General features: G+C 41.7%; 1 protein-coding gene across 7 annotated transcripts in view; it reads right to left on the minus strand.

Annotated features, from left to right (window-relative positions):
• The window catches only part of ATP10B (ATPase phospholipid transporting 10B (putative)), a 255,622-nt gene that overhangs the window by 21,710 nt on the left and 207,553 nt on the right, over nt 1–26,359 (minus strand). For all 7 annotated transcript variants that reach the window (XM_048861984.2, XM_075131362.1, XM_075131360.1 and 4 more), the window contains 7 exons: nt 22,633–22,760; nt 20,784–21,036; nt 17,402–17,637; nt 4,935–5,123; nt 2,903–3,524; nt 2,277–2,383; nt 929–1,055 (listed from right to left, as the gene is read on the minus strand). In XM_048861984.2, coding sequence (XP_048717941.2) covers nt 929–1,055; nt 2,277–2,383; nt 2,903–3,524; nt 4,935–5,123; nt 17,402–17,637; nt 20,784–21,036; nt 22,633–22,760 — 1,662 coding nt within the window. The remainder of the gene's footprint in view (nt 1–928; nt 1,056–2,276; nt 2,384–2,902; nt 3,525–4,934; nt 5,124–17,401; nt 17,638–20,783; nt 21,037–22,632; nt 22,761–26,359) is intronic.

Consider the following 26,359-nt stretch of genomic DNA (forward strand, 5'->3'; position numbering starts at 1 on the left):
TTCCTCTTTTGAAACGTGAAAACTTAGGTGAAGAAGCCAATACTTATACTGAAGGTAAATCACCATATGAAAGAGTGAAACAGTCATCTCTTATCTCTTCCACTAGAGGCCACTTTGAAATTGCTCTAACAGTGATACTGTATATTAAAGATCAGTATTACTTAAAGCAGAAAAGGATACTTCTCTGAGGAAAATTAAGTAGGAGTGCATACAGAGGGTTTGTAGTTGGCAAAGGTGATAGATTCTGACAGCTACACTAGCTCACCTATAGCACTGTTTACAGTATTTACTGTTATTATCCTAATTTTTTTTACAAACATCATTGCAGAGATTATGGAGAGCCATAATAACAACAGGCTGAAATTAAATAGATCAGGATGACAAAGTGTTGAACATACAGCACATAGGGAAATAGGTTAAACCTAGACTCCTTTGAAAAGCCAAGCCTAAAATAGCAAAACATTTGGACTCAAGATAGAGAACATTAAACTACTCTCATTTTTAGAAAATAATGGTGCTTTGGTGCTATAGGGATGGTTGCCGTATAAGTACCTAGATAGATATCTTTTTGCATGATGTACTGTAGTTTTTTCGAAGTGGAGAAAACTAACAGCGGAACACAGCTAAATCACAAATCCATTGGTAAGCATGTGCATATACAGAAAGAGTGCATATGCACACAAACCTTAGGTACCAATATAAAACACTGTGCACCAACGTTAGTGCTCTGGACACAGCTTATGCGTATAAAAATATTTCCCTTGGAAGCTACATCCAGCGCTAATATATTGGTATCAAAGAATTGCAAAGGGCCACAGGAAGACCTTTTAATATAAATTTGTCTGAGTCATTGTTTCTTTGGTTACCAAAACCATCACTTGAAAGCAAGCAATATTTCACTCAGTAACGAGTCTTTATTTTTAGCTACCTAGCAAGGTGAGTTTGGTCTCCAGATGCTGTGCTGTGTCCATTAGTAGCTCATCTCTGTTGTCAATCGCTGCCTCTGCCTCACGACGAAAATTGGCCCATTTCTGAAAGTCATCGTCACTTAAAACCTGTGCAACAGGGATACAGGTATGCCACATATTCAGATTTAGGTAGAGCAGTTGCTCAAACTGTGTGTAGTCTGTGGCCCAGCGTGGTGCAACACAACCCTTTTCTGGTGGTTCACAGAATGAAACAGAACCAAGAATCAAGCAGTGGGGAAGAATTGGGAAGTGGTACGAGGAAAGGTATCCATGAGAGGAGCACTCTCTCAGCAAAGCAGTATGGATGCAGAATGGAAAGTTTGCATAGGCAGAGTATTGTTGAGGTAGAATACCAAGTAATAGATTTTTTAGAGAATCGTCAGCTACAATTGAAGATGCTTGTGTTTTAAAAATAACTTCATTCTTTGCATTTGAGTCTTATCCTGTAAAGCACAATCTTGCATCTATTACGTCAGTCTACTGGTATAAAATATTTGGATGCAACAGTTTCAGCATTATGTCTTTCCCACTGAATCTAAGAAGAGCTCACCTTGATCTAAACTGGAGAAATAGGGCAGCAATATTTTGGATCCCAGAGTGGTAATTACTACCCCAGAGTCCATTTGCAACATATCACCTCACCTTTAACCTTCCCCAACTGAAAGCTGCATGGACAAGTAGAAATGAGGAAAAACAGACCTGATTTCTCAATTTGCATAAAATGCTATAGACAGCAGCTGTCTCATCTTTAGGAGAGGCATGGCCTGGAAAGACAACTGGTCCCAGTGCTCCTCACCAAGGACCGAGAGCATTGCATGCTGGGACATGTTGTTTCTGAAGGCTGGACTCCAGACCTCCATGGGCTGGATTTTACCCATAGGCTGAACTTTCATCACCACTGTATTAAAGCCATCAGGATAAAGCACAACTGCTCCAAATTGAGTACAAGATGTTTGAAAGCCGAATGCCAAATAAAATTTAAAAGAACAGCTAATAAATTGTGTTTCTGTTTGATTTTGCCTGGAATCACTAACTAGGAATAGATAGGGTAGTCTTAGGAGACAGATATTGCTGACCAAACCCATCTAGATAAAAGATTTTGTCTCTGACAGTGACCAAATACTTCAGAAAAAAAAAGTGTAAGATCAATTTGTTCATAGGAAAAGTTCCCTTCTAATCCTAGGCAGTTAGGATTTGGCTTGTAGCTTTATGCATAAGGGTTTATAATTCTTACATATCTCCAGTCATAAATCTGTTCACATGTACAGGACATCGTTAACAAATAGCATTAGTCCAATTACTTCTTACCTTCTTCGCTATGCACAAGGTTCGCAGGCCAGATTGTGCATACCAGTCCAGGTGTTTCTGTGTTTTAGAATGTATTCTTATCAGCTTCCTCCCCATATTAATGTCAGCTGTGAAATATAAGCAGTCAGCTACTTATTTCTAGTACAAAGCATTCCAAACCCGACAGCAAAATAAAATAATAAAATAATAATAATAATTAACAGGCAACATAGGAGCTGGTGTACTAACAAAACAGCAATTCCTTGCAAAGCCCATAAATATTAATTTGCGTTCCATAACCCCACAAGCATATGCTCCAGGATGGCATTTCTTGGTCTTCTTTATGTTACTGCTCTATTGCTGCCAAGTTAAAATACAGTGGTCGGGGTTGTATGACAATATTATTGCGAAATACACCATCCAGTTAGGTTAGGCTGCCTGTGAATCTTAATTAGCTTTTTCCATATTCCAAGCACTCTTCAGGTTAAACAAACCCCTCAGTTTTGATCTTCAGCAATAATGCTATAAGGGACTTGTTATTCTTGTATAATCCTAAAGCTTGGATATAATATTGTATTCAGGAAAAAGTACTGTAAACTTAACAGACAATATAGTGATAATAGTTCGCTAGCTGGTGCACTAATTACCTTTGGCAGGGTCTTCCAGTAAATCCATTATGACAGAGTCAGCTCCCTTGGTGTAGACAATTATCTCATTGGTAAAGGGGTGCCTCACCACCACAGACATCCTTTTTCTGACTGAGTCAAAACCCAAGGTGCAAAGTATGTCAAAGGCCAGGAGGGTACCTTGTGGCAACCTCACAGTTACCTGCTCAGGGGTCCTGGACATTAAAGTGAAACTGTAAGCCCGGGCGGCGTGGACAAGGGCTGCCTCATCTGGGCTCTCAGCCTCGTAACAAAATTCTGGCTGCAAATGGCCTTGACTAACAGACCCAAACACCTCATCCAGGGAGGCACCACCAATCTCTATGCTGTCTTTCCTGGGCACTGCATCTGCTCTACCATCACCATCATAGTCACCATCTGCTGAGTTGGAGCAAGTGTGGGTGGAAATGTCATCTTTGTTATAGGAGTCTGTGGCAGCTGGATTCTCTTTACTGTTCTTTGCATTAACACTTGCTCCGAGGTCTGAACTGGACTGAGTCAATGAGAAAGATTGACCAAGGTTTGCTAATTTTAGCCGTTGAAGTAGCTGGTGAATCCTCTCCAGGGAGATCCCTGATGGTTTCATCAGTGGTGGCACTGTAACCTTGAGACATGAGAAGACATTGGGAACATTACACCTGAAATTAAACCAGGTGAGCCACAAGAACATTTACAAATTCCCACTGCAGTGCTGTGAATCAAAGTAATGATTTTTTTAAAAATATGCGGCTGTACTTTTTCTAACTAATTATGTCAAGGGATTTTCAGGACAACAGTTAACTTGGCTTCTAGATTCAATGGTGATCTATGGCAGAGGCAGAATGGTGCCCTAAAAACCTAACCAACTACCTAAGATAATTAAGCAAGGTTTTACAGTAAGAGAACTTTGTAGCATATTAAAATCAAAATATTTCCTCAAGTACAAGGGAATGCTGCAGACACTGAGGTAGCCATATTGATTTATCTTACTTAAGATTGGCAAGTTCTTAACGGCCACCGTGGTAGACAGGGAAATATGTAGGTAGGGATGGAGAGGAGTTATTTAATTTAAGAGCCAGTGTGGACAAAAACCAAAGGGATATAACTAGCTATCAACAAGTTTGGGCTTGAACTAAGGCAAAGGTTTCTAACAATCAGAGGAGTGAAGTTCTGAAATAGCCTTCCAAGGGGAGCAGTGCGGGCAAAAAAGTTAACTCACTTCAAGACTGAACTTGATATGTTTATGGAGGGGATGGTATGATGAGACTGCCTACAAAGGCATGTAGCTGATCTGCGACTGCTAGCAGCAAATATCTCCAATGACTGGTGATGGGACACTAGATGGGAAGGCCTCTGAGTTACTACAGAGAATTCTTTCCCAGATGTCTGACTGGTAGGTCTGATCACATGCTGAGGGTCTAATTCAGGGGTCGGCAACCTTTGGCACATGGCCCATCAGGGTAATCTGCCCGTGCTGCTGCCATTGGCTGTGAATGGCAAACCACGGCCACTGGGAGCTGTGTGGGGCCGTGCCTGCGGATGGTCAACACAAACACAATGTCTCTTGGCCCACCAGCCGATTACCTTGATGGGCCACGTGCCGAAGGTTGCCGACCCCTGGTCTAACTGATGGCCATATTTGGGTTGGGAAAGAATTTTCACCTTCCTCTGCAGCATTGGGCCCAGATCACTTTCAGGTTTAAACTAGTGTAAATGGTGGATTCTCTGTAACTTGAAGTCTTTAAACCATGATTTTCAGACTCCAGTAACTCAGGCAGGGTTTAGGAGTCTATTACAGGAGTGGGTGGGTGAGATTCTGTGGCCTGCAATGTGCAGGAGGTCAGACTAGATGTTCATTATGGGCCCTTCTGACCTTAACGGTGGAATAGCAGTCATTGGAGTTATTGCAGACAGAAGATAGAAAACCATACGGCAATTCCAAAACAGTGCTTTTTTACCACTACAGATAGCTTTCAATTTTAGTATACAGATTTTAAGCAAATCAATTCTCCTTATGTATTTAAAGTGAGATTACCCTTTGTCTTGGCTCAGTTGCTGTAGAGACCACAACAGTATTACAGATAGCCAGTGCAAGAAAAAAGTCCATAACGGATGTGGAGGAGTAGGTGTCCTTTGCAGATGGAAATGATGCCGAAGACTCTATCTGGAGTGCAGCATTTCTGACTTTCATCAACAGCCTGTTATCAGGGGTCACATCCTTTTCCTGGAAGAGAAGTTATTCAGTAAGGATCCCCCGCATTTGGGATTGTGTACGACCTGCACCGTAGGAAATGCTTGTACAGAACTATATACTCTATTGTACCCAGCATATAGAAAAAAAGATAGAATTCCCACTGTTGCATAAATAGATGGTCAAGGTCGGGGATAGCTCAGTGGTTTGAGCATTGGCCTGTTAAACCCAGGGGTGAGAGTTCAATCCTTGAGGGGGCCATTTAGGGATCTGGGTCAAAAACTGAGGATTGGTCCTGCTTTGAGCGGGGGTTGGACTAGATGATCTCCTAAGGTCCCTTCCAACCCCGATATTCTATTCTATCATTACTAATTAAATCTTCAAGGATCTTCTGAAGAAGAGAAGATTCTCCATCTTGGAGACTGTGCAATGAGGTGCTCAGATATTATGATGATGGAGGGTAGAATAAGAACCTACATAGAACAAAATAGAAAGGCGGGCACTTCACTGGGCTTGCAAAAAGTGCAAGTCAGGCCAGAATCTGAACCTAGATCATTAAAATTTATGTTATAGAAGCTGCACTATTGCCCTAAACCCAGAAGCAGACCTAAATGGGCAGATCCTTGAAACCGCTGATCACTGAGTTAAATGGAATGCTTAACAGGGATTAAGTGACCACCCAATGAATCCGGTTGCAAGTTCAGGGTCTACGTTTAATTTTTGCTCTTTACTCTGTATGGTCAATTTCACTTTTTGTTCTCATGCCCTAATGTCATTTCCAAAAAATGCAAGAAATCAATCTCACCCTTCAAAGTGTTTTCACTCAATTTTTAAAAAAAGATCATTAATTTCTGTGATGTGGTATTGTAATCCCTAGCCCCCACCTGATTTCTAATAAATTTGAATTTAGTTCAGGCCATATTTAATAAGAGCTTCCAGTTTTAAAATAGGAGCTGAGGCTTTTAGATTTCTTCTTTAAACTACTGCCAAAACAATTTAGCTTCCTTCTCAGTTAATCTCTGCCATTGCCCTCTCTTCCTTCAATCTGGCACAATTATTATAAAGTTCCCAAATCTGCAACAACAACAAATCAATAACCTTCAGGGCTGTGTTGTGCTGAGCTGAATGTGTTACATTTTAACTCCCGCTTGCTAAAGTGAATAGAGATTCTAAAATTATCTAATAATTGAAAATAAATCTCTCTCTAATTATACTGGACAGAGCTTGAGTGAGACCCAAAGACAAAATAAGATGATGCATCAAGCTTTCAGCTACAGGAGACCCTCTTGTGTCTCTGGGGTTGCTGATTTAAACTGACATTCCTTTGAAATAAGTGAAAGATCTAGACATATCAAGTATGTTCAGCAGCAAAGACAGTGCATTTGTGTTTACTGGCTGCTACAGCATCACACAATGGAAAAAAAACCCACAACCTGAGGTTCCCTATTACTTGCATGATTTCAATGAAAAAATACAAATTGTACATACAAAATCCCAAAAGTTAAAGCAAATTTTTCCAGGATCCATACACGTTCTAATATAGTAACTGATTACTGAACATCTAGCTATTTATGCTGTATCTGTGCTCTTTTTATCAAATCCCCCAAGGTACACTCATGCAAGCAGCAAAGCACAATAACATACACCTCTCTCTTGCTCCTGTCCATCATCCAGCCATCCAGTTTCTACTGCATCTATATCATTAGTATCCAGTACTGCAGCACCATGCAGCAGACGAAGAATTATTTAACCTCAGGTATGCTACTTGTGCAGAAACTTTCTGTACTATATTTCTCTGCATATTACAGTTATTGAATGTTAAGAGGACACTGTCAGGTTTGAAAAGCTAGATAGTGCACAACTGAAGCTTAGAAGAAAAGTTTTCATTATCTTAAAAAATGAAAACAGATGTTGGCTTGAATTTATATGTTTCCATGTAGCTGGATGGTAATGTATAAGAGACAGATAGCGAAACTGACACATCTATTTTCACTGACCAAGCTGAGTGAAATGCAGAAATTAAACAATCAGCATTAAGAATGAAAAATCAATTAACACTTAAAAATCCTGCCATTGTTAGTAAGCTTGTTCATTATTTATTAAATGGGTAAGACCATTTAAGATTTAAAGGGTAATTTATTAATAGTTTTCATCTGAGTGTCCCTTTAAATGAATACAAAATTAAAAATAAGTTACTGACTTTAAAAGACATTAACTATGAAAACTGACAGTCTTCAAGCAATGTTTCTAATAATAGTGATATTTATAGGACATGCAATAGCAGACTTATTAAATCTAGATCAAGAGAGCTGTAAGAACCTTAATTTAAAAAGCACAGCAAAGGGAAAATGGACAGTAATAATCTTCTTTCCAACTTCTTCCATAATTTATTCCTTTTCATATTGTAAGGTTTCTCCTTCCATTCTTCCATAGTACAAGTAAGTCCTCTCCCCAACCCAGGATCTATTTTTTATTTTGTAGCACATGATCTGATGCAGCCTTTTTCGTTCAGAGAAGTTGTTGCAGCAGCAGCAGGAGACAAAATTAATAAAAGAAATTGGCCATCTCTCCACTTGAGACACAAATAGAAACCATGAAGCTGGCCAACATAAGGGAACATTTGTAGGTCCCAGCATGAAATGGGTAATTCTGATTGGGCTGCAGGCTGTTTCTCAGTGAAGCTGGGTTTTGACGGATACAAAAAGAATTAGTTTTCATTTTCATCTGTGGCGTGAAGGAAAGAGAAATCGGATTTCTCATCTATAAACATCTCAATAAGATTGATCTTTCACCTTCCTCACCCTGCCTCCCCATTTCCTCACTAAAACAGGGACAAATTAATGACACAGAAAACACTCTCTCTGGGGCGTTCTGAAATACAGCTTTTTTACCATTCTTTATTCCTTTCCCACACATATGATCTTCAGTTATGCAGAGGCAATACAAATTCCCTGGCACTGGTATAAACACTACAAACTTGACAGGTATTCTGAATTTTAAATACTATCTTTCTCTTTCATCTTCGGAATTGATTAGGTAGACCGATTTTCAATCTGGCTTTAACTCAATCTCTAATTTTGCAGGGGTAATTGTTAATTGCACCAGAAACAGGTATCAAATTGCTGTCATTTATGCTAAAACTTACTATGAGGTGAAAAATGTGGACACAAGTATTTGCAGGAGCACAAATAGAGGACACTACTGTAAAGCAGACTATGCTGGCTCTTGCATCATATCTTTGTAATTTCTATTCCAGAATGGACCACACAGTGCTGCTTATATTTTTCTCCAGGATCAGCAGACTCCATTTTCATTAACTCTATCAAATGCCATGAAAGAACCATCATCATCATGTTTCCTTCTCAGAATTACACTGACATCAACATATTAATTGACGAAACCGTCTCATATTTCAACAAAACAGCAAAACCTGTCAAGCATAGATGGACTCACAAAACATTCAAGCTTGGATAATTTTTGTAGCCACCTAGCTCCATAATCCTAAAACGTCTCAAGATATAGCGATAAAGTGTAAAACCCATACAAGAGGGCATTAGGAGATGTCTGGGAACCCGACTGGGTCTGGGGAGGAGACAGCCAAGCTAATGGCAGGCACCTCCTTGTGGCGGATGTCCAGTGCAGGAACTCCATAGGGAAGGTATACAGTGACCAGATAAATGGCTTGGGAAAGGACTTAAAAAGAGGTGACAGTAAAGGAGCGAATGGGGGGTGGTTGGATCCCTATGATTGATATGGCAGGGAGCTAACCCCCATTATTATTCCACCTTAACCCTCCTATGAGGCGGCGGGGGCGGGAGGTGGATGGTAAGGTCCCGGCAATGGATTTGCTTGAGTGACCTGGATGGAAAAAGGAGGAGGAGCTGGTAAAAAGCCCCCTCGGTAATTATGGCATAAACATAGGGTTACCTGCACTGCACACTTTTATCTGCCAGGTAGTCCCAGACATCTAATAATAAAGTTGTGGCCTGATTAAACCCATGTCAAATATCACCTGTCTTTCTTTCGGTATAGCCAGACAATAGATTACTAACAGTACAAATACACTGTAACTAATGCAGACTGCTTATCACTCATGCATGTAAGACCACTTTCCAGTTGGCTTTGCAATCACAGTATAGTAGATGTAGTTGGGAACTTTTTGACAAAAACACGTTTTGTTGGAAAATGCTGATTCATTACAGAAACGTGTTCGTTTTAATTAAACTTTCATCAGGAAGATTTTTTAGGTCCAGAAAGAACTGCTGATGAGTGAAATAGACACATTTGCCCCAGAATAGCCTATAGTCTGTTGGAGAGTGCTCACAGAAACAGTCTCTCTCTTTTTCTCTTTCTGAGTCAACAAATATTTAATTATTGAAATTGAGGGAGACTAGCTGTAGAGCCAGATAGTGAGACAAATCACCTGCAATGTGGGAGACCCAGGTTCAAGTCAATGGTACAAATAAAGGCAGATGAGGAATTTGAACCTGGGTCTCCTAATTCTTAGGTGAATACCCCTAACCAGTGGACGATTAGCTATCCAGAGGAAGTGTCTGTTTGTCTCCGTTTTTTTCATGAAACAATTTGAAAGGTCTTTGCTTTGTCTTGCATCAAAATGGAAACAATGTTAAAACCTTGACATTTTCTGCAAAATTGAATTGGTGTTTTCCAGCCAGCCCTACCATACAGAGAACATTGCTTAAACTAAAAAAAAAAAAGGAACTCTTTACACTTCCTTTTGGTTCCACACCTATTTGGCATTTACAGAAGATTCTCTCTTGTTCAACACTATTACTTTCCATTGAAGCTCAGTATATTCCATAGCATACTTATTATATTATCAGCTCTCCTGCTTTAACACTTCTCTTGGCAACAGCCCCAACCATGCAGGTGCTCACAGCAGATGCGGTGCTAACCTGTATCCAAAAAACACTCTTCTCAGCATTGCCAAGTTCTTCAGTTTTCCTTTTATCTGGGGCTACCAGTTTTCATAGCTGGTACAACACTTGGAAACTTGGCATTTAGAAGCCCGCCCCCCCTGCAAAAGTAGGATCCCAGTTTGTGACCCTTTGGACACTCCTGTCAATTATTATATAAAAAAGATTTTTGTCTTGCCTTTTGTCTGTTTGATACAAAGATTCAGGAAAATGTACATGGAAAATACAAATTCTAAAAACATAAGAATGGCCAATGATCCATCTAGCCCAGTATTCTGACTTCTGACAGTGGCCAATGCCAGACGCTTCAGAGGGAATGAACAGAACAGGCAATCATAGAGTGATCTGTCCTGTCATCCACTCCCAGATTCTATGCAGTCAGAGGCTAGGGACACCCAGAGCATGGGGTCGCATCCCTATAATTTTCGTGTATAGCCATTGATAGACCTATCCTCCTTGAATGTATCTAGTTCTTCTTTGAACCACGTTATAGTTTTGGCCTTCACAACATCATCGGGCAATGAGATCCACAGGTTGTGCATTGTTTGAAGAAGTGCTTCCTTATGGTTGTTTTAGACCTGCTGCCTATTAATTTCACTGGGTGACCCCTGGTTCTTGTGTTATGTGAAAGAGTAAATAACATTTTCTTATTCTCTTTCTCCACACCAGTCATGATTTTATAAACCTCTATCAAATCTCCTCTTAGTCACCTCCTTTCTAAGTTGAAAATTCCCAGTCTTTTTAATCTCTCCTCATATGGAAGCTGCTCCATACCCTTAATCATTTTTGTTGCCCTTCTCTGTTCCTTTCCAATTATAATATATCTTTTTTGAGATGGGGTGACCAGAACTGCATGCAGTATTCAAGGTGTGGGCGTACCAGGGATTTATATAGTGGCATTATGATATTTTCTGTCTTTTTAAGCTATCCCTTTCCTAATGGTTCCTAACATTGTTAGCTTTTTTGACTGCCACCCCATTGAGCAGATGTTTTCAGAAAACTATCCACAATCACTTCATGATCGCTTTCTTGAGTGGCAACAGCTAAATTAGACCCCGTCATTTTGCATATGTAGTTGGGATTCTGTTTTCCAGTGCTCACTACTTTGCATTTATCCACATTGCATTTCATCTGTCATTTTGTTGCCCAGTCACCCAGTTTTGTGAGATCCCTTTGTAAGTCTTTGCAGTCAGTTTTGGATTTAACTATCTTGAGTAATTTCGTACCATCTGCACATTTTGCCACCTCACTGTTTACCCCCTTTTCCAGATCATTTATGAATATGTTAAGCAGCATTACTCCCAGTACACATCCAGGGGTGACCCTATTATTCACCTCTCTCCATTCTGAAAACTGACCATTTATTCCTACCCATTGTTTTCTATCTTTTAACCAGTTACTGACCCATAAGAGGACCTTCCCTGTTATCCCAGGCTCTTCAGTAAACTCAACAGTCATAAGTGACAGAAAGCCTTGTCAAAGGCTTTCTGAAAGACCACTTATCCACCGGATCACCCTTGTCCTCATGCTTGTTGACTCCCTCAAAGAATTCTAATAGGTTGGTGAGACATGATTTCCCTTTACAAAAGCCGGCTTGACTCTTCCTCAAAATATCATGTTAATCAATGTGTCTGATAATTTTGTTCTTTACTACAGTTTCAACCAATTGACTTGGTATTGAAGTTAGGCTTACTGGCCTGTAATTGCCAGGATTGCCTATGAAGTCTTTTTAAAAAATTGTTATTACTTCAGTTATCCTCCAGTCATTTGGTACAGAGGCTGATTTAAGTGATAGGTTACATACTACAGTTAGTAGTTCTGCGATTTCATATTTGAGTTTATTCAGAGCTCTTGGGTGAATACTATCTGGTCCTCGTGGCTTATTACTGCTTAATTATTCAATTTGTTCCAAAACCTCCTCTACTATACCTCAGTCTGGGACAGTTCCTCAGATTTGTCACATAAAAAGAGTGGCTCAGGCATGGGAATCTTCCTCACATCCTTTTCAATGAACACCCATGCAAAGAATTCATTTAGCTTCTCTTGTCTTCCCTGAGTGCTCCTTTAGCACTCAGGGAAGTTGATTGCCCATTTGCCCCACTGATTGTTCAGCAGGATTTCTGCTTCTGATGCATTAAAAAAAATTGCTGTTAGTTTTTGTGTCTTTTGCTAGGTACTCTTCAAATTCTTTTTTTGGCCTGCCTAATTATATTTTTACACTTGACTTGCCAGAGTTTATGCTCCTTTCTATTTTCCACAGTAGGATTTGACTTGGAAGGCATGAGATGCGCTGTCCTGAGGTTGGGAGTTCCACGACCACCACTCCCAAGAGGAGAAGGCGGGTGGTGGTGGTCGGGGACTCTCTCCTCCGGGGGACTGAGTCATCTATCTGCCGCCCTGACCGGGAAAACCGAGAAGTCTGCTGCTTGCCGGGGGCTAAGATTCGCGATGTGACGGAGAGCCTGCCGAGACTCATCAAGCCCTCGGATCGCTACCCCTTCCTGCTTCTCCACGTGGGCACCAATGATACTGCCAAGAATGACCTTGAGCAGATCACTGCGGACTATGTGGCTCTAGGAAGAAGGATAAAGGAGTTGGAGGCGCAAGTGGTGTTCTCGTCCATCCTCCCCGTGGAAGGAAAAGGCCTAGGTAGGGAGCGTCGAATCGTGGAAGTCAACGAATGGCTACGCAGGTGGTGTCGGAGAGAAGGCTTTGGATTCTTCGACCATGGGATGGTGTTCCAAGAAGGAGTGCTAGGCAGAAACGGGCTCCACTTAACGAAGAGAGGGAAGAGCATCTTCGCGAGCAGGCTGGCTAACCTAGTGAGGAGGGCTTTAAACTAGGTTCACCGGGGGAAGGAGACCAAAGCCCTGAGGTAAGTGGGAAAGCGGGATACCGGGAGGAAGCACAGGCAGGAATGTCTGTGAGGGGAGGGCTCCTGCCTCATACTGGGAATGAGGGGCGATCAACAGGTTATCTCAAATGCTTATATACAAATGCACAAAGCCTTGGAAACAAGCAGGGAGAACTGGAGGTCCTGGTGATGTCAAAGAACTATGACGTGATCGGAATAACAGAGACTTGGTGGGATAACTCACATGACTGGAGTACTGTCATGGATGGTTATAAACTGTTCAGGAAGGACAGGCAGGGCAGAAAAGGTGGGGGAGTAGCACTGTATGTAAGGGAGCAGTATGACTGCTCAGAGCTCCGGTACGAAACTGCAGAAAAACCTGAGTGTCTCTGGATTAAGTTTAGAAGTGTGTGCAACAAGAGTGATGTAGTGGTGGGAGTCTGCTATAGACCACCGGACCAGGGGGATGAGGTAGATGAGGCTTTCTTCCGGCAGCTCACGGAAGCTACTGGATCGCATGCCCTGATTCTCATGGGTGACTTTAATTTTCCTGATATCTGCTGGGAGAGCAATACAGCGGTGCATAGACAATCCAGGAAGTTTTTGGAAAGCGTAGGGGACAATTTCCTGGCGCAAGTGCTAGAGGAGCCAACTAGGGGCGGCGCTTTTCTTGACCTGCTGCTCACAAACCGGGTAGAATTAGTGGGGGAAGCAAAAGTGGATGGGAATCTGGGAGGCAGTGACCATGAGTTGGTTGAGTTCAGGATCCTGACACAGGGAAGAAAGGTAAGCAGCACGATACGGACCCTGGACTTCAGGAAAGCAGACTTCGACTCCCTCAGACAACGGATGGCCAGGATCCCCTGGGGGACTAACTTGAAGGGGAAAGGAGTCCAGGAGAGCTGGCTGTATTTCAAGGAATCCCTGTTGAGGTTACAGGGACAAACCATCCCAATGAGTCGAAAGAATAGTAAATATGGCAGGCGACCAGCTTGGCTTAATGGTGAAATCTTAGCGGATCTTAAACATAAAAAAGAAGCTTACAAGAAGTGGAAGATTGGACATATGACCAGGGAAGAGTATAAAAATATTGCTCGGGCATGTAGGAATGTTATCAGGAGGGCCAAATTGCACCTGGAGCTGCAGCTAGCCAGAGATGTCAAGAGTAACAAGAAGGGTTTCTTCAGGTATGTTGGCAACAAGAAGAAAGCCAAGGAATGTGTGGGCCCCTTACTGAATGAGGGAGGCAAACTAGTGACAGAGGATGTGGAAAAAGCTAATGTGCTCAATGCTTTTTTTGCCTCTGTTTTCACTAACAAGGTCAGCTCCCAGACTGCTACGCTGGGCATCACAAAATGGGGAAGAGATGGACAGCCCTCTGTGGAGATAGAGGTGGTTAGGGACTATTTAGAAAAGCTGGACGTGCACAAGTCCATGGGGCCGGACGAGTTGCATCCGAGAGTGCTGAAGGAACTGGCGGCTGTGATTGCAGAGCCATTGGCCATTATCTTTGAAAACTCGTGGCGAACCGGGGAAGTCCCGGATGACTGGAAAAAGGCTAATGTAGTGCCAATCTTTAAAAAAGGGAAGAAGGAGGATCCTGGGAACTACAGGCCAGTCAGCCTCACTTCAGTCCCTGGAAAAATCATGGAGCAGGTCCTCAAAGAATCAATCCTGAAGCACTTGCATGAGAGGAAAGTGATCAGGAACAGCCAGCATGGATTCACCAAGGGAAGGTCATGCCTGACTAATCTAATCACCTTCTATGATGAGATTACTGGTTCTGTGGATGAAGGGAAAGCAGTGGATGTATTGTTTCTTGACTTTAGCAAAGCTTTTGACACGGTCTCCCACAGTATTCTTGTCAGCAAGTTAAGGAAGTATGGGCTGGATGAATGCACTACAAGGTGGGTAGAAAGCTGGCTAGATTGTCGGGCTCAACGGGTAGTTATCAATGGCTCCATGTCTAGTTGGCAGCCGGTATCAAGTGGAGTGCCCCAAGGGTCGGTCCTGGGGCCGGTTTTGTTCAATATCTTCATAAATGATCTGGAGGATGGTGTGGATTGCACTCTCAGCAAGTTTGCGGATGATACTAAACTGGGAGGAGTGGTAGATACGCTGGAGGGGAGGGATAGGATACAGAAGGACCTAGACAAATTGGAGGATTGGGCCAAAAGAAATCTGATGAGGTTCAATAAGGGTAAGTGCAGGGTCCTGCACTTAGGACGGAAGAACCCAATGCACAGCTACAGACTAGGGACCGAATGGCTAGGCAGCAGTTCTGCGGAAAAGGACCTAGGGGTGACAGTGGACGAGAAGCTGGATATGAGTCAGCAGTGTGCCCTTGTTGCCAAGAAGGCCAATGGCATTTTGGGATGTATAAGTAGGGGCATAGCGAGCAGATCGAGGGACGTGATCGTTCCCCTCTATTCGACATTGGTGAGGCCTCATCTGGAGTACTGTGTCCAGTTTTGGGCCCCACACTTCAAGAAGGATGTGGATAAATTGGAGAGAGTCCAGCGAAGGGCAACAAAAATGATTAGGGGTCTGGAACACATGAGTTATGAGGAGAGGCTGAGGGAGCTGGGATTGTTTAGCCTGCAGAAGAGAAGAATGAGGGGGGATTTGATAGCTGCTTTCAACTACCTGAAAGGGGGTTCCAAAGAGGATGGCTCTAGACTGTTCTCAATGGTATCAGATGACAGAACGAGGAGTAATGGTCTCAAGTTGCAGTGGGGGAGGTTTAGATTGGATATTAGGAAAAACTTTTTCACTAAGAGGGTGGTGAAACACTGGAATGCGTTACCTAGGGAGGTGGTAGAATCTCCTTCCTTAGAGGTTTTTAAGGTCAGGCTTGACAAAGCCCTGACTGGGATGATTTAACTGGGAATTGGTCCTGCTTCGAGCAGGGGGTTGGACTAGATGACCTTCTGGGGTCCCTTCCAACCCTTATATTCTATGATTCTATGATTCTATGACTTCCAATTTTTAAAGGATGCCTTTTTTTTACCTCTAACATCCTCTTTTACTGTGCTGTTAAGCCATAGTGGCATTTTTTGGTCCCCTACCTGTTTTTTTTTTAATTTGGGAAATACATTAATTTGACGCTTCACTGTGGTGTTTTAAAGTAGTTTTCATTCAGCTATATTCACCTCTTGGACCGGAACCACTTAGGACTAAATCAAAAATTGCCTCTCCACTTGTGGGTTCCAGTGTTAGCTACTCCAAGAAGCAGAAAACCCTAGTTTTAACTGAATTTGCAAAGTGAAGTGAGACATTTTTTAATTCCCACCCTTAAAAAATGCAAAGAAGAATTGGAGAGAGAGGCACAAAGCTATTGATTCTGACTCAATGATTTTACAATAATAGGAAAAGTAGTTGGGGAAAAATTCTCCTGAAGGAGATGTTTTACACACCTGAAATGTCATGATCCATGAAGCAAATAGATACATAGAAGTTCTCAATGTACTATGTGGTAAAATGGGATGGAAGACAACAGACCAGCAAGCAATAAGATTATCATGAAATAAACAGATTCCAGAAGTTAACAGAATACTAACTGATGTCCACTTCTACATAACAGAGATACTGAGTTAGCAAGACAGAAGCTTGTAATAAATACATTCATAAGTCCACATCCCAGAAAGAAAAGTCACTGGGAATCAGTGGGCATAAGATATTGCCATCCGGAGCTTCTTTGCAGAATGAGGGCTTAGGGTTTGACCCCATAAAGTCCTGAGCTCTCTGGCTGAAATCCAGTAAAACACTTGAATATGTGTGTAACAGAGCAGATTGAAAAAGCAACAATATTTGGGAAAATTTTGTTCCTCTTTTCAAATAAAAAAAAAACCAAAAAATCCAAATTCTGAATTTTGAAAAATTTCAACCTCCTGTACAGCTGGTCACAAAAATAGGACAAAATTTTTGCAAAAATTATAACAGAAAATGTTGACCCATTTTTTCTGTTGAAGTTCTGACAAACTTGTGGTGAAATTCTGGAAGTTTTCGATCAGCACTCGTGTTTAATTTTAAGCATGTGCATAGTCCCACTGGTGTCAATGGGACTACTCGTGTACTTGAAATTAAGGATGTGACTAAGTATTTTGCTGGATTGAGACCAGAGTGCTCAGCGTTTTGTAGGATTACAGTCTTATTTTGGAACTACATTTTATATAAAACTCAAATTTTATAATTTTTAACTTTGTACTAAAAACCATACTATGTTCACTGTATTTTATCTGTAGTGAAGTGTGAGACCTCTCTTCTGACAGAATAACAAAATACTGGTAACTCTCCTGGTGGCTCAATTTGTCACTTTTTCATGATATAGTGTAATAGACTGAAATTCATCTGAGGTGACCATGTAGCATTCTTTGGCAAGTAGCAGGTTACAGTTTCCTTGTTCCCAATCTAGTAAATGAGTGCTATTTCATTGACTCTTTTCAGCTCCCTCCTCCCTTTAAAAAACTGCATAAAGCAGAGATCCCAAAAACATATTGACCTAATCTGAAGTTACTCACTATGGTACTGCTGAACGCCACTTGAGACTGAAGGCTGTCACAACGCCCCAATGATTTCTTCCTTGCATGTCCCTGAAAACGTGCTCGGGCACTTTGGCACCTCCTCATGGGCTTAGTGTTTTTCTGTTTTAAAGTGTCTGGTTTCTCGATCTTGATAACAGGAAGAGCGAAATGCTGATATCTTGCCCAGTCTTCATCATCTGAGTCCAGTTCCTTATGGGTCTCCAGGCGTTTGGCTGGAAGAGAGAAACCAATATCTTGCCTAGTCTTTTCTTGTTATTAGCAGTATTAATTAGAAGATATTATTATTATTATTATTATTACTAAGATAATCTGTGACACTCTGAACCTCAAAATGACACCCTGTACTCACATATTCACCACTGTTATATGTTTTGTACAAAGCATGCCTTGTGAGGTATCAATTGAGAAGTCATAATCTGTGGAACATTACTACCCTGTTGAATTGTATGCATTACCACTGTATGTGAAGTTATGGAGTTTGCTATATGTTTGTTACTGAAATATGTTGTGAGTCTGGGAGACACCCACAGCCTTTCAGTAGCAACAAAAGAGCAACTAACACCTCCAAGCCAGATTTACATTATGGATAGCCAGCCAGACGTTGATGGCCCATTAAGGAGAATCCATTCTCCCAGAGGGCCTCTCCTGAAGTACATAGACGGAGACCCAGTGTCTCAGCAGGGCATTTAGAACAGGTGACCTCTGACTCCATGTTTGAGACACTATCTTTCCGTGCACATGGATTGGGGGAGTATAAATTGGGGATGGTGACAACAGCCTTGGCCTCTCTCCTCCCCCACCTACTCTGAAGGCAACAAGAACACTGGGAAGACAAAGACTTTGAACTGGGGAAATTGGTCTCAGGCTAAGAAGGAAATTCAGCCTGCGTATTAAGAACTGTAACCTACCTGTAACGTCCAGTGGGGTAAGAAAAACTGATTCAAATCTTGCTTAGTCTGATAAAGTTTAGAATATAGACTGTGATTTTATTTTTATTTCTTATGTAACCAACTTTGATCTCTATGCCTAACTCTTATAATCACTTAAAATCTTTCTGTAGCTAATAAACTTATTTTAATGTTTTATCCTTACCAGTGAGTTTGTCTAGAGTGCGTGGGGAATCTACTCAGATTACAAAGGCTGGTATATGTCCACTATCCTTTGATGAAGTGTTGAACTAATTAATGAGCTTGCATTGTTCAAGAGAAGATCTTGAGCAGGTACATTTCTGGGGTGGAAGCCTGGGGGGATTTGCTGGTGTTTCTCTGTGTATGGTTCATGAGTGGCTTAGAGCAGTGGCTCTCAATCTTTCCAGACTACTGTACCCCTTTCAGGAGTCTGATTTGTCTTGTGTACCCCAAGTTTCAACTCACTTAAAAACTACTTGCTTACAAAATCAGATATAAAAATATAAAAAAGTGTTACAGTGTTACACTATTACTGAAAATGTACTTACTTTCTCATTTTTACCATCTGATATTAAAATAAATTGATTGGAATATAAATATTATACTTACATTTCAGTTTATAGTATATAAAGCAGTATAAATAAGTCATTGTCTGTATGAAATTTTAGTTTGTACTGACTTCACTAGTGCTTTTTATGTAGTCTGTTGTAAAACCAGGCAAATATCTAGATGAGTTGATGTATCCCCAGGAAGATTTCTGCATACACTCAGGGTACACATACCCCTGGCTGAGAACCACTGGCTTAGAGAGCATTTATTGAATTTAGCTGGGTGAGTCCCTGCATATTGTTGACTGAGTGATCATAACATCTGGAGGGGTTGTGCTGCTTGTCACTGGCAAAACATCCTGAGAGACAGCCCAGGCTGGAGCATTAAGAGGGCACAGCAGTCCCACAGTTCCAGGTTGTACACTGGAGACCCATCACACAATCTTTAAACCATCACCAGAAAAAAACTTCCATGCATAGTTCAGTTTCTTGGCAAGCCTCCCACTGAAATGTTTATCATTACAAACCAAACAAAACAAGAAACTGATCACTTTTATGGACTTCTGTTAACTAAAATATCTTTAGCTGCACTTTTTGCAGTTCAGTGGAAGAGAAGAATGAACTATGGAAATTCACAAATTTGGTAATGTTTTCGCTCACAGAGCATGAAAATCTATTTGGCAGATGCTGGCCAGCTTAATGACATTCTAAATATAATGTAGAGGTGGAGTAGTTATATGTATAATAAAGTACTTTGGGCCTAATTTTGCATTACCCACCCAGGAAAAACTCCCACTGAAGAACACAACATGAAAGGGAGTTGCGATCAAATGGGAATTTTGCCTTAGCAAGGCCTGCGGGATTAGACCAATAGTACTGTTATCCTTTTTTGACCCAAGTGGTTTGTGAAAGTTTGCGGCCCTGAGGGGGTTGCAGTTGGGTGTAAAAATTGACGATGAGGTCTAGTGTTTTCTTTGAGACAAACTTATTTATTTAAAAGGAACATACAGAATCCTGCATCTCTGAATGCAGAAGGAACCAAAACAAGACAGATTCTTTGCTTACAGTCCCAAACATCTTTAGCCAGCACCAGACGCAGAAGCCCATTCTCTAGCTTCTTTCAGGGCCATAGACTGTGCTTGACCAGGCTCTCTTAGTATGTCTTGCTTCAGTTTGTCTGTCCGTGTGCTCAGTTTGTCTGTACGTCACCTTCTCTCTCTCTCTCACTCACACACACATTGTGCCCTCCGCCTATATGGTGTGAGTTTATGCCTATTTTTAGGTGGGGCTCCTTAACTATCTCTTACAGCTATCTTAAATGAAGACAGCATTCACACCCATCAGTTTCAGTGAGGTTTTAACAAAATCCATAACAGTATTTATTAATGAAAAAGTAACTATCAGCAAATGGATCTAGCCAAAATACCCAGATTCAAATACCTGCAAACTTTGGGGAACTTCAGATATGGACTTTGTAGTTTAGGCCCGTTTCTAGCAAACGCATAATTGTTCCTACCTTTCACATTACCCAGATGGTTGTATGGTAATTACTTTTGGACCCACTGAGTTTAATTACCACTTATCTCACTTAGTAAGAATCAGGGAAAGGTAGGGGTGGCAGTTACTGCAGCGAGGTGAATTTAAGAGGATATTTCTTCCTTGCAGTCCTGAATTGTTGATCACAGTAGAACAGAGGCTGAGGTGTTTGATGTGGGAATATGAAGATTAGTTGTGTGGCTTCACAATAATTTTTAAAAACTTCCACTCTCTAGTGAACCTTATAAGACGACAAAGAAAACAAAACAAAAAACCCCCAAACAAACCACAAAATGAAACACAAAGCCACTAAGGTACAGTAGGTATAGTAGGCTCATAATACAATAATATTTCTTTGTGTTTTACCATTTTCCTGATGTGAAAACTCATTTCCATCGACAGTACAGCGCCGAAACACCATCTTGTTCTCTGTTAGCGTCCCAGTTTTATCTGAGAAAATGTACTGGATTTGCCCCAGATCTTCAGTGATATTTAGGGCTCGGCACTGTATGGGCAAATCTACATCTTCATCATACAGATCAATGTCACTGTGAATTAAGAAAACTTGGCCCAGCTTGACAAACTCGATGGACACGTAGAGAGAAATGGGGATTAAAATCTGAAAGAAGAATGTTCCACAAGATGTTAGAACCTCAGTGGTGGGTCTTTTTTCTCGCTGTACTTTTCACTATCAGCCAAGTCCCATGTCAGTTGCAGTCATGACACTTTATGGAGAAGAAAAAGAACCAGTTCTTTCTGGAGTCTAAGTCTTATTAACTCAGTGGCAGGGAGATTTTCACTGTCCCTGTAATTCACAGGGAATTTATAGGTCACGGTCACCCTCACCGAAGCGCTGTGACCTCCATGATGTAGCATCTTGACCATAAGCACAGAAAATAATGTTCATGCATCTGCTGACTCTCACTAAACATGCATCTATGGGAATGGTATACTACCAGGAAATTCATATTTTAGGACTGAGGCTATGGTGCCAGAAACAGCCATCCAGAAGTGGAATGATGCTGTACACATAATAGCACCCTATGGATAGGTGCGGTGGATGTGGGTCAAGAGGTGCTATATTTGGAACTGCTCAGATGGGATTCACAACACTATCCAAAATGTGTTTCTAGGCCAAGGTGCATCTTTCTCAGATTGCTCCTAAAATAGGATGGACTAGCATATTTTTCAACTCTTAACATAAATACATTTCACAAGTAACTGCTTTGTTTACCACTTTCCCCTCTCCTGTTATACCCCAAAAACCTCTAAATTCCCAAAACGTACAAGTATTCTGTTTCAGAAATAATGCACAACTTCCCTAGGGATTCTACCAACAGCTCAGAAAGTTGTCCTCATATTTTATTCATGTTAAACAAATTCTGTCTGTTTATATCTCAGTGGCTATAATAATAGATATGAAAAATAAATCCCCATTCCATAAAATGTTCTCAGTTAGGCTTAATCAGACTCAGATATATGGTCTCCCAGTTCTAATTTATCTTCTTTTTCCACGCCAACACAGCCTTATCTAGTTATTATTCCCTGTTGGTAAAGTGTACAAAAATTTTTGTTTCACTGTTTCCTTGAGCTACTAAGTAGAATTCTCATTCTGAATCAGGGGAGAAAACACTGACAGTTCTAACATACTGACGGAATTGTCCTCCTTCGTGTGCATGCAATCAATTCTGGAACTAGTTTAATGATATTACCACCGCCTTCATATCAATACACTGGGGAAGGGTCAGAAGAAATAAAAAAAAGACTGTATCTTAAATATATATAATTGTGGGTATATACATACCTACATACCCATACTATAGTGACTATCGTGAATTGACTGTAACTATGTATGAGTTTTCAGATGCTGTAGGACCCTAAAACTTAAGAAGCTTTCAAGATAAAAAGATGCTTCCACCTGATGTATATAGCAACTGGTTCTCTACCATGTGATCTTTATTTACAAATACACAAAAGGCTATTATCATTTAAGCATTCTACAGTAATGGTCCATAATATTGCACTAACTACTAGTTAACTAACTAACTAACTAATACACACTAGTATTTTGGACCATTTCTGTAAAATACTATAGTATCTTTACAAAAGTTTTAAAAATAAATTCAACTATCAAGAGGGTGTAACTTGACATCTGCTTGCCAGCCATTATATCACCATTTCCAAAGCTACAGCTTTTTTAAAATTTCTGTTTTACCTGTAATAGGATTATCATTGTCAAGAACATGTAGAAACCAGCAAGAGCTGAGGAAAGGTAGTTGCCATTCATGTCTGGGACTTCATATGGTGGGCGTTCTGAAAAATTCCCATTCCAAATGCCATGACCTATACAGAATCAACACTATTTTAGTGGAGTAAGCTGAGCAAAACAGTGGTGGGGCAAGAGTTCTGGAATATTCTATTTCTTATACTCTTGTTAAAAAGGAAAAATATTCCACAGCAAAGGCCCCAAGCAATGCTGTAAGTCTACTGTAAACTGCACCATTAATGTAGAACACCATTGCACATTTTTATAAAGGTTAGATTAGTAGTAAATTTGAAGTGTGGGTATCCTTTAGGGAATCCTCTTCCTCCTCCGTTCTCCCACGGTCTGTGGGAGTTTCCCCAGAGCTCTTTCCTTTACCCTTTGCTCTTCTCACTTACATTCTGTCTCTGGGTGATTCCATTTGCTTACACAGATTCAAGTATCAGCTATACTAATGACTCAAGTTAAAGAGGTCAGTGGAGAGAGAGATTTAATGTGGCCAAAACTGAAGTTATTCTCTTCCTTTCTAAACTTCTTCACTTCCCCTTCAACTTCTTTTACTGTTGACACTACCATTCACGCTCCCCATGACTCAGTCCTGCAGTTTGGCATTTATTTTAGATTCCTCCCTCTCCCTTTATTTATTAGTCTTAGGCCACATCCAGAAATGGATGGGTCTTCCTCCTCAGTTTCTCCAAGATCTCTGTCCTTTCCTTTCCATTCCTGAAGACAAATCTCTTGTTCAAGGTTTCATTGCTTCCTGCCATGACTACTGCAAAATCTTTCTTTCTGGCCTCCCAGATATGCATGTTGTTCAAGAAGGCTGTTAGCTTAACAGCACTGGAAACTGAATTTCCATACAGAACTAGTATAGTTTGATACTGTACAGGCAGTCAGCAGGAACACAAGCTTCCCCTGCACTGTCTGTGGCTCCAGACCCATTTCAAAAGGCAAATCCTCTAGTACTTCACTCTTCAGGCCTTTATCTTGGCCTCTTTCCTGACGCTCTTGAAGAAGATGCTATTAATGCCAATTGTGGAAGCAGTTTTTGTGATGTGAACATCTGTCCTACTAAGAACTGGATAGAGACTCCCAAATTGTTTTATGCTGGTGTAAGGGGACTGTTGCTCCCTTACTAACATTCAGTGGGGATGTTTTAGTTGCTAGCTCCCAGTACTAAAAGGGGGAAGGGTCGATGGGGATTCAGGACCCTGAGATTGACAGTCCCTAGGAACAATGTGGAGAGGCCAATGCTCCAGGTACCAGCCTGAATGACAGGGCGGGCAGGCTAATCAGGGAGTCAGGAGGCCAGGGAGGTCCCGTCCTCCGTGTGAGCTGGAATTGCCTGGGTCAGACAAAGTGGGGCTGAGCTAAGGAGAAAGCAGGGGCCCAAGCTGAGCTGGGGAGCAGAGCTGTGCCAGATCCAGAGGGACCAGAAAAGCAGCCCAGACAGAGCAGACCCTGTTCTGGGAGGAGAGCTGCAGCCCCAAAGCCAGAGGCACAGCCCAGAGAGAGCAGACTTGCCCTGGGAGCAGAGCTGCAGCAACCAGAGCCAGAGGGGCCAGAAAAGCAGCCCATGAAGCAGGTCAGTGCTGGGAGCAGAGTCACAGAAGCAGCCTGCAGAGCAGACCCGTCCTGGGAGCAGAGCTGTAGCAACCAGAGCCAGAGGGGCAAGAGAAGCAGCCCAGGGAGCTGGAGGCAGAGTGGAGCTGGAGCTGAGACAGAGTGGAGCTGGGGCTGGGGCTGGAGCAGTCCGAAGCCGGGTGTCGTGAGCTGCTGGGGAGTGCAAGGGGGGACCCTTGGCAATGGGCCCAGCACAGGAAGACGCCTCAGCCAGGAGGCTCTGCAGGCCAGACTTGGAGGGGGATTGGTAACCCTGACAGGGTGGGGGCAACGCTGGGAAGAAGGGCTATGCCACCTAGAGCTTGAGAGCGTGTGGCCACCACCAGAGCGAGTGTCCAACCCACAGCATCCCTGCAGCACAACCAGGGCCTGAGAAGGAGGCCTGGGACTTACAAGAAACAGGCTGTGAACTACCCTGACATTCCAGAGACGCTGTTTGTGATGTTCCCTGCCACAGAGCAGTGTTTCCTTTAACCTTTCCCATTTTTCCTTATTCTTTTTAAAATTAATTGTTGATTAAATAACTTGCATTTGCTTCAAATTGTATGTAATGATCAGTGGGTCAGAGAAGTGCCCAGTTCAGAGAGAGTACCCCAGAGTGGGAACACCCTAGCCCCTAGGTGACCACAGCAGGGTTGGGGGTCGAGCCCTCCAGGAATCCTGGGTCCAGCCTTGTTGGAGTTACGAGGACTCTGCCAGACAGGAGAGTGGAAGGGGAGTCCTCAAGGGCAGGGAGGCCACTGTGTAAAGGAAGTAGGAGCGAGGACTCAGATCCTTTCGCTAGCCCACTTCACCGGGGTAGTACAGAAGCCAGGAAAGTTCCCCACAATAGTGGGACTATTCCCCCGCTTACACTGGCCATGAAAACATCTGTCAGATAGCAACAGCTTTGGCTGCTAGAGACCTTATCATATTTGAACAAGGATGATTATCCCATTACCACACTCATGAGTTACCTACTCCCCCAAGTTTTGCTAATATTACGTTATCTGCAAGCAAGATACCGATCACTAAATCATCAGTAATATTTTTTTTCTGAAATCCTATATTCAAACAGTTTTATCACATAAAACAAACTACTAAACCACTGTTGGCGCTGAAGGTCATTTTAAGAGGATGAAATCTAGTGGATTTATTACTGTTTTATGTGTTTCACTGTATGAACATTTCATGTTTAATTCTTATCTTTTTTAAGATAAGCAGATAAATTGGTTTTTAAATGTTGACTTTTTGCATCTGTGTCCACACATCAAATCGGAACTTAAAGGATTTTGCTACTCAGGGGTCTCTGCACATGACAAATACAAGAGTCTAAATCTAAATGACAGCAGCCCGGGAACAATGAAAATAAAATCTCTCTCATATGCATACAACTCAGCTGTTAAACTGAAATCCCATTTCTAAGCCAAAAAAAAAAAAGCTCATTCCAACATGAAGTGGCAAAATTAAAAAGGGATTTACTCAGTTCTACTGTTCGTCTTAAACAGATTCCTCTTTTCTGATGCTCCCTTACTTCTAGAAGTACTAATCTAATGGCTTGCTTGTATGTCTCATTACAGCTCTCATGGGCAGCTACCTGGAAACTTGTTAGGGCTTCAGTATGGTACGATACAACTCTGTGTGTGTGAACTACATCAAAGCTGTAGCACTAAGCAAGTTCATGGCTGTGCTGCAGTTTAGTGAAAATGTTTAGAAACCACAAGAAACCTACAGGAGCCTTTGTAACCTCTGTAAAGTCATGGCCCATGGAAAACTCATTGGGCTCCAACTTTGGCCCTTTCTTCATTAGAGTTAAGAAAATGTATTGATCCTGCTCTGACTAGGATAGGATCACAGTCAGTACTGGAATGCAAGCCTGTTCTGCAGCTTTCTGCAATGCAGTGAAGATGACCTCTTCCACGATTAGCATCTAGCAAATCCTACTAGAACTGGAGATGAAAATTCATACCCACAACTGAATTTCCTCCCACATTTGGGATTATTCAGATTTGAGATTTTGATTCAAACCCATTATAAAGATATGCATCAACCCTGAAATTTCAGTTAAGTTCCCCAG

This window comes from Caretta caretta, chromosome 8, assembly GCF_965140235.1.
Source record: "Caretta caretta isolate rCarCar2 chromosome 8, rCarCar1.hap1, whole genome shotgun sequence".
Classification (NCBI taxonomy): Eukaryota; Metazoa; Chordata; order Testudines; family Cheloniidae; genus Caretta; species Caretta caretta.